This window comes from Neoarius graeffei, chromosome 2 (genome assembly GCF_027579695.1).
Source record: "Neoarius graeffei isolate fNeoGra1 chromosome 2, fNeoGra1.pri, whole genome shotgun sequence".
Lineage (NCBI taxonomy): Eukaryota > Metazoa > Chordata > Actinopteri > Siluriformes > Ariidae > Neoarius > Neoarius graeffei.
Window position 1 is genome coordinate 15,801,580 of NC_083570.1, and position 9,383 is coordinate 15,810,962.

At 43.7% G+C, this 9,383-nt stretch overlaps 1 protein-coding gene across 1 annotated transcript; it reads left to right on the plus strand.

Moving 5' to 3' along the window:
- The first annotated feature begins 5,962 nt into the window (after window positions 1-5,962).
- LOC132872115 (uncharacterized) lies at window positions 5,963-9,159 on the plus strand. The gene is made up of 5 exons (XM_060906720.1): window positions 5,963-6,146; window positions 7,467-7,775; window positions 7,884-8,192; window positions 8,506-8,595; window positions 8,694-9,159. Exons 1-5 carry the CDS (start codon window positions 6,101-6,103, stop codon window positions 8,747-8,749), a joined length of 810 nt encoding a protein of 269 aa, XP_060762703.1. The 5' UTR covers window positions 5,963-6,100; the 3' UTR covers window positions 8,750-9,159.
- Window positions 9,160-9,383: the final 224 nt, after the last annotated feature.

The window sequence follows — 9,383 nt, forward strand, 5'->3', positions numbered from 1 at the left end:
TGATAATCTTCTGTGTATCAGAATGCAGGCACTTATGGATGTATATGCCGGAGAGAGCAGGGAGCAAACTGGAAACGAAGCCAACTCACAAGACAAGAAGCATAGTCAGAAAGCATGCAAGGGTCAGTAAATTGGTAAACAGGGCAATAGAGACCAGACAGGTAATGTAAATTAAGAGAGAGATAGCGAGGGTCAGAAATATGAGAGTCAAGCAGAGATTGAAAGGCTTGGTATGGACTGGAGAAACACAGAATGATACTTCACACTGACGGTGCGTGTGTGAGAGGCTTACGTAGCATGGCTGAGTTGTGAATGAACGACAGCTGATTTCAATAAGCTGCTGACAGAGGGCGCTGTGCTTTTTGGGAGTTGTAGTTCTGAGTAGCCATATTTGTAGTTTGGCTAGCACGGTCACTCAATCCCTTTCCTAATAGAAACCTCCCCCCCCCCCAAGGAGCTCCTTCTAGGAGCTAAATTCTTCCTAGGGTGCCCTCTTCCCCTAGGTTCAGGTTTGTCATTGTGTTTTGCATGAAACTCTTGCTTAAGCAGAGGGTTCAGAACATCCTTGGCTCCCACCCAGCTTCGTTCCTCAGGTCCATATGCCTCCAAGTCTACCAGATATTCTACTTGACCTCTTCTGCATCTGGAATCAAGTATTCTGTTTACCTGGTAGATGGGCTCACCTTCTAGGCTTAGTGGTGGGTGCTCTTGGACTGAAGCATTCTCAGCAAAAGGGCCCAGAATTGCAGGTTTCAGACAAGAAACATGAAACGTGGGGGATATCCGGCTGTGAGAGGGAAGTTCTACTCTGTACAAGACATCGTTGATATGCCAAAGTAACATGGCTGTAATTTCCAACAGTTATTGGGCTCCCTGAGGTTCCTTATGGACATACTCTGGCACCTGGAGAGAAATCTGGATTATTGCTTCTGTGTTTATCGGCATATTCCTTGTATTTGGCATTAATGGTCTCTCTGCATTGGTATAACTCCTCCCATATGGCTTAGCTACGAGAGAACCAGTCCTCCAATGCTTGTACTTGTTCCGGTGCATCGTCCCAAGGGAACAGGGGTGGTTGGTAGCCGAGTATGCACTGAAATGGTGTTAGTTGTGTCGTGACGCATTTGAGTGATTTCTGTGCATACTTGGCCCATGGAAGGAATCGAGACCAGTCACTCTGGTTCCTCATACAGAAGATTGTCAAAAAGCATCCAATTTCCTGGTTGGCCTGTTCAACTTGGGCGTTAGATTGGGGATGGTACTCAGATGTGAGACTCACTGAAACTCCTAACCATTCCATAAAACAGGTCCATAAGCATGAGATCAACTGGGGGCCCCAGTTGCTGACTATGTCCTCAGGGATGCAATAGTAACTGAATACCTGTTGGAAGAGCAGTTCAGCTGTTTGGAATGCTGTGGGGATGCCAGGTAATGGGATGAGTTTCAGAGTTTGGAAAATCTGTCAATAGTCGCTATGATGGTGGTGTTGCCCTGGGTGGTTCTGTGATAAAAATCGATGGCTAGATAGGACCAGGGTATTTGCGGTATAGGGAAGGGACAAAGCTTGCCAGCAGGAGGGGTTCATGGGACCTTTGCCTGGGTACACTCAGAGCAGGTGGTGATGAACTGGCTAATTTCCATGAGCATGCTCTCCCACCACTACTTGTTCCTGAGCATTTGATGAATTTGTTGGCTGCAGGTGATGAGTCGCCCTCGGAGATGTGTCGGGACATACAGAAGGCCCCGCAGAAGATTGATTGGGCTTGTCTGCGGTTGGGAGTTCTTTATCTCTTGATCCAGGTCCCAAGTGATGGACGGGACGAAGCCGTTGGGCAAGAGAATGGGGTGAGTTATGGAGTCCTGACGTGACGAGTCGAAGGTGGGAGATAGGGCATCTGCTTTGGTATTGTTTGACCCTGGGGGGAAAGAGATTGCGAAATCAAAATGTGTGCAGAAGAGTGCCCATCTGGCTTGATGTGGGTTTAATCTTTTGGCCTTGTTGAGATATTCAAGGTTCTTATGATTGGTCAGTATCACGGGGGGGGGGGGGGGGGGGGGGGGGGTCATGGCTCCCTCCAGCCAGTGTCTCCACTCTTCGAGAGCTCGATTGAGGGTGAGTAGTTTTCTGTTTCTGACATCATAATTCCTTTCTGCAGGGGTGAGTTTCTTTGAGAAAAAGACCACTGGGTGAAGCTTGCATTTCTTGCCAAAGCGTTGAGACAAGACGCCTCCTACTCCTGTGTCAAAGGCATCAACTTCAATTGTGAATGGGTTGGCCAGGTCAGGATGCTGTAGGACTGGGGCAGAGGTAAAGGTGTTCTTGAGCCGATTGAAGGCCTCCTCTGCCAAAGGGTTCCATTGAAGATGCTTGGGTCCCTTCTTGAGCAGGGCCACTAGGGGAGCAGCAATTGTGCTGAAGCCTCTAATAAAAATGACGGTAGAAGTTGGCAAAGCCTAAGAAACATTGTAGCTCTTTTATGGATGTGGGTACTGGCCAGGATGTGACTGCAGCTATCTTGGAGGAATCCATGATGACTCCTTCTGCACTGATGATGTAGCCTAAAAAGGAGATTCAATTCTGATGAAATTCACATTTCTCTGCTTTCACGTAGAGATGATTGGCCAGTAGACATTGGAGGATGGCTCTGACATATTCCAGATGATTTTTCTCGCTGGGTGAGTAAATCAGGATATCGTCAATATACATGATCACAAACTTGCCTAGTATGTCCCTTAGCATGTCATTCATCAAGCACTGGAACACACTTGGTACTGAAGAATGGCCATAGAGCATTACCCTTTCCTCAAAATGACCAGCGGTTGTGCTGAAGGTGGTCTTCCATTCATCGCCTTTCTTAATTCTGATTAGGTTGTATGCACTGCATAGGTTGAGCTTGGAGAAGATCTTGGCAGATCAAAGTAGTTCCAGGGCAGAAGGAACAAGAGGAAGAGAATACAGTAGGGATACTTGACAGAGACTTGGTTCAATCCTCTGTAGTCCACGCATGGCCGAAGGCCACCACCGCGCGTCTCCCCAAAGAAGAAGGCTACTGATGCTGGTGACTGAGAAGGACATGTAACCCTGTTTGAGGGCTTCTTGAATGTATTCCTCCATGGCAGAGTGTTCCTTTTGAGAAAGGGGATTGATCCGACCATGTGGAGGTGATGTGCCTGGAAGAAGATCGATGGCACAGTCATAAGGTCGGTGCGGTGGTAGCCCACAGGCCTTCCCCTTGCTTCAGACCTCTCTCATGTCCAGGTAACACTTGGGAACATTCTACATGGAATCCGGTTGTGGACTCTCAACAGAGGTGGAGGAAAGACTGAGTTGGGGACGTGAGAGACAGTTTTGAAAACAGGTGGATGACCACTGGAGAATTTCCTTGTTCTGCCACGACATAAGCGGGTGATGAAGCTCTAATCAGGGGTAACCAAGAATGATGTTGTGATTGACAGTTGTGGTCATGTAGAGGGAGAGGAGTTCAGTGCTCCCACCTGAATGTGACTGGGAGCGGTGCAAGTGGTGATGAGACCATCACCTATTGGTCCAACATCGATTGTCCTGATGCTGAGTGGACTCTGCAGAGGGGTTGTAGGCAGTTTGAACTTCTGGACAATCGTGCTGTTGATGAAGTTCCCCTCTGCCCCTGAGTCAACAAAAGCAGACAGAACATGTGTGGAGGATACCAATTTTAACACGGATACTTGAAATGACTTTGCATTGAATCTTCTCACTCGATTCATCGCGTGAGCTGGGCTTTCAACTGGGCTGGTGCGAGACGGACAGATGGGACATTGGTTGATATGGTGCTCGGAACTCCCGCAGTAGAAGCAAAGACCCTCCTTCTTTCACGGTCATCATGTTTCAGATGTGTGTGAGAAACCTCCATTGGTGTAGCCTCCTCAGAGGGCTGGACTGGTTTGGAGTTCTTCTTGAGCGAGGGTTGGCTGGTCAGCAAATGATCCAGTCATATTGCTAAGTCAGTGAGGGAGTCCAGCATTAGTTTCTGATCTCTCCACGCCAGTTCACTGAGAATTTCTGGATGAAGATCTTGGCAAAACACCACTTTCAGTGCTGGGTCATTCCATCCACTGGCTGCTGCTAGCATTCTGAAGTCTAGGGCATATTCAGCAACTCCTCAGGAACCCTGTGAGATAGTGAGCAGACTTATGCTGACTTCAGTTTCCTCGGGTTCAAGGTCAAACACTCTTTTGAACAACTTGAGGAAACGTTCATAAGAAGTTGTGTGCTCACCATCATTTTTCCATACGGCATTTCAAGTTCAAGTCAACTTTGTCAATAATTCCATATGTGCAGGACATACAGAGAACTGTAATTGCGTTTCCCTCTTATCCACAGTGCAAACAGTAATAAACATGAAATATAAAATATAGGTACAAGATATAAACTAAAAAAAGGAAAAAAAGGGGGGAAACGGGGGGAGGGGGTTACACACACAAGCTAAAGCTATCTAATAAAAGACAAGACCGTGGCAATCCAGAAAGTGCAAATGTGGCAGTGTGAACAGAATTAATGGTATAAATTTAAAATGTGACGAATGACAATATAAACAGAATGAACAATGTAAACGGGAACAGCAGTCTGACAGTATAGTAATTATCAGTATAAACATAAATAAATGGCACTATGAGCAGAATTTTCAGTGCAAGTATAAATATGGCAGATATGACAGGATAAACAGTGTAGCAGTGAAGTCTATCAAAGATGTATAAAGTATAAACAGTGTTGTAAACAGTTTTTATATAGTGCAATTAACTATAAAAAAGGCAGTATGAGCTGAATTTTCAGTGCAAGTATAAATATGGCAGATATGTAAAAAGTGTAAACAGTGTTCTAAATAGTTTCTATATAGTGCAATTAACTTAAAAAAAAAAAAAAAAACATGTAGACAGTATTGTAAACAGTTTTAACATGGTGCAATTGAATTTCATTACAGTTCATTAAAGTGGCTGGTGACATTTGGTTTGTGTATTAAGGGAAGGGGGTATTGGCCTGGGAGGGAGTTCAGCATCCTGACGGCTTGGTGGATGAAGCAGCTTTTTTACAGTTTGCCCATTGTAGCGCTTTGCCAGTGAGAAATGACAGAAATTTAGCGATCTTGTGTTCATCAGAGAGATTAGGCATAGTAGAGAAATACATGGAGCACTGAAGTAAAGATCCCTTTCAAGTGAGAGCATTCCCAGCATATTTCTCCAGAATGGGGAGTTGTAACATGGGACTTGGAGAAGCCTCGTTAGGAGGGCCTGCAACATCACAGCTGCAAGCTGTGCTATCCGGATGTTGAGGTCTACAAGCATCTGGTGATGGTCTCCGAGAAGATGTAACTGAGCATTCATTGCAGTCTGCTTTGCCTCCTCTGCTGCATCCTTGATAGGCAAAGTAACCTCTCAGAATGCAGCACTTACATATGTATATGCAGGGGAGAGCAGGGAGCAAAGATGAAATGAAGTCAAATTGCAAAACAAGTAGCGTGGTCAAAGGGTAGGCAAGGGTCGGTAAATCAGCAAACAGGGCAATATAGAAGAGACAAGTAACACAAACGAAGAGTTATAACGCGGTTCTGAAATACTAGAGTCTGGCAGAGAAAGAAAGGCTTGGTATGGACTGGAAAACACAGAACAATACTTCACATTGAAAGTGTGTGAGAGAGAGGCTTAAGTAGTGTGGCTGATGACTTGTGAATGAACAACAGCTGATTTCAATAAGCCAATGATAGGGGGCACTGTGCTCTTTGGGAGTTGTAGTTCTGAGTGGCCATGTTTGTAGTTTGGCAAGTGCTGTCATTCTCAATGTCTTTACTGACAACATAGATACCATGTGACTGTGTGATGCAGTGTGTGTTGAAACACATGAAATTGGAAATAGCAAAGGAAGTTGAAATGATTCACTCGAAAACGATTGCTACATTACATGTGGGCTGTGTGTGTGTGTGTGTGTGTGTGTGTGTGTGTGTGTGTGTGTGTGTGTGCAGGCATGGAAGAGAGTGGGTAAGACTGCATTTAAAATGATTCTATCTTTGTGTCTGTGGTCATTACTGCAGCGTGGACGTTAGTGAGCTGTTTACATGAGATCTTAATAATGCAGATGTGTTTTTATCTTCTTCTTCTTCTCCACGTCACTGCAGGTGAGTCTCTGGTTCTCTTGTTCTTATTTAATAATATCTATCCAATTAAATATCAGGTTTTTCCCCCTTCATTTCAAACCTTCAAGGAACAAAGTCATGTACTAACCTTATGATGAAGATGAAGAACTTCCATTAGCTATGGAAATGTAAAGTGCACACTGAACTACTGAAATCATATACTTCATTTTTTTTTACGTAGAAAAAATTAGATACAAACATGAGAAAACAGTCATGTGATTTTCACAAAACTTACTTCAGTTACTGAGAGAAGATATTTGTGGATTTTCATGCTCATTAAAAAAGAACTTTCTGCCAGAGTTTTATTAATCCCTGTTTATATCCTGGGTTCATGTAGAATGCTGAGTCTCCTTCATCATGATTGGTCTTCTTGTTGTTTCTGCCTCGTCCCCCTACAGTTTCCGCTTGCTCTTTCATTGGCTGTAACTGATTGAGGTTCTTACAGCGTCATACATGTGGTCAAAGAGGCTTGAAACACTGAGGTGTATCCACTGTTCACAGAATGGGAGGATGATGTCAGTAAACTGTTTACCCGAGTGTTGTGATCACACCGTCACTTCCTCCACCAGCAGTTGCCTCAGGATAAAAACAGAAGAGCCATGTTGCAGCTTTTAGATCTTTATCTTAGATCTGTATTTTTTTGGTCCTGAAAGTTAAATTCCTTGTAAATGTAAAATCCGGCTCTTGTTAGATTACAGTGAAATTCCTTCTGAAGCTTCACATGTTTTATAATCAGTTAAAAGCACATGTGAGCATTGTGTAGTTTGTGTTGTGTGGATTAACACTTGACCATGGGTTTGACAAATAATGAGAGCCTTTTACATTTTCACTTGTAGAAATTTGAGAAGTGTTTGATTTTTCTGCAGTTATTATCGACGTCATAAGCCTCAAACCATTTTTGCCTGTTTCAATAGAAACATCATTAGAGGAAACCACAGGGCTCTAACTGTGTGCTGTGCACTTACCACCATATTGCACAATTATTAAATGGTAGTTGTGCAGGACGCAATGTTTAAAAATAACATTCAATTGCACAACTCTTCCTCTTTGACTCGCCAGTGATGGATATGAGAGAATTATCAAATTTGTGTCCAGTGGATGTTAGTGAGTTTTGCACATTCCAGAGTTTTTCAACATTACTGAGCTGTGAACATTAATGAGTTGTGGAACTGAGGGAATTTGGACATCAGTGGCTTCTGGACATTAGTGAGTTGTGCAGTTCCAGGTTGTCTGTAGTTCTGTAGAGTTGCTGCAGATGGTGAACTGCTCATTAACACATCATTAACTGCTGTGTTCCTACAGGCTGCAGTCTGGAAGGAAATAAATACTTAAGAGAAATCGCTGCATACACAGGAGGCTCAGTACTGCTGCCCTGCTCCTGCACTGACCTCCAAACCACACCTGAGACATTCACATGGGAGAAATACACATGGAAAGTGGAAAAGATATCTCCTGAGAGCGAGAAGTACAACGAGAGATTTCAGCTGGTTAATGATCACTCTTCAGGAAATCTCTCTCTGCTCATATCAAACCTGACTGAAAAGGATGGAGGATGGTACAGGTGTATTGTTAAAGGGAGTCAACACAGAGACATCAGACTGACTGTTCAAGGTAAAGGACTCATTTTTATTCACAATGCTACTTCAGTGATAATCTCATGACAGGTTAATCTGATGTTGAAACAACGATGCAATATGTTGATGTTTCTTCATTCTCCAGGTTGCACACTGAATCTACAGACAGAGATTGTGACTGGATACGTGGGACAGTCTGTCCTTCTGCCCTGCTCCTGCTCTGAACTACAAGCCAAACCACACACTTTCACATGGACGTATTTAAATGGTTCTGCTCACAAAGAAATCTTCCCAAAGGACCAGACAAATCTCTACACAGACAGAGTTCAGCTCTTTAATGATCATCTTCCAGGAAATCTCTCTCTACTCATATCACCTCTGACTGTAGAGGATGGAGGATGGTACAGGTGTAAGATCAGGAACAGAATCTCAGATGTCCATCTCACAGTAAGAGGTAAAATGACCTTCTGTATATAAATCATGTGTGAAGTTGACTACAGTATGTAGGTAAATAAAAAAATATAAAGAAACAGAGGTAAAGTGCAACATAAAATCAGAAATAAAATGTAAGAATCAGATATGAAAAGTTTCTGTTCCATGTTCTGCTCCTCGTCTGTGTTTGTGTTGATGATGATGATGGACTATCTGAGTTTGTGTTCTGACCTGCTTTCACTTTTCACTGTGATTCCTGGATTGTCTTAAAAATTGAAATTAAATCTGAATACAGTGTTAAGGTAAAGTTCTGACTGATATTGTTGTCTCTCCAGAGCATCTTCCCTACGTCCCCTTCGCTGTAGTGACTGTGTTTATTCTGCACATTATCGTGGCTGTGGTCTATTACACCACCAGAAAGAAAGGTACAAACACTTTTCGGCTCTTTGTGGACATTTATCATCCACGTCGCCAACATTTCAGCTGCATGAACTGAGCTTGTCTTGTGTATTTTACTTTCCAGGTCCTGAAACAGTTCATTACAGCAGAGCTGATGGAGATGGAGCAGTGAGTCTGTAGTTGAGAACTCAATGAGCTGATCCATCAATAAATTAATAAAGAGAGTTGTTCAGAAATAGTCTTGCTTAAAAACACTTCTCTAAATACTGTCACTTCATTTTTATTCACATTTTGTTCTTTTCAGCCCTTTTAGACTTTCAGCTTTCCATTTGATGCTGAATAATATTTTAACTAAATGACAGAATGTGTGTTTAGATTTAAAAGTGTATCATTTACAGTTTTATATCAGACACTCACATGCTTTTGAAGCCTGCTTCATCTCATCTCATTATCTCTAGCCGCTTTATCCTTCTACAGGGTCGCAGGCAAGCTGGAGCCTATCCCAGCTGACTACGGGCAAAAGGCGGGGTACACCCTGGACAAGTCGCCAGGTCATCACAGGGCTGACACATAGACACAGACAACCATTCACACTCACATTCACACCTACGGTCAATTTAGAGTCACCAGTTAACCTAACCTGCATGTCTTTGGACTGTGGGGGAAACCGGAGCACCCGGAGGAAACCCACGCGGACACGGGGAGAACATGCAAACTCCGCACAGAAAGGCCCTCGCCGGCCCCGGGGCTCGAACCCAGGACCTTCTTGCTGTGAGGCGACAGCGCTAACCACTACACCACCGTGCCGCCACAA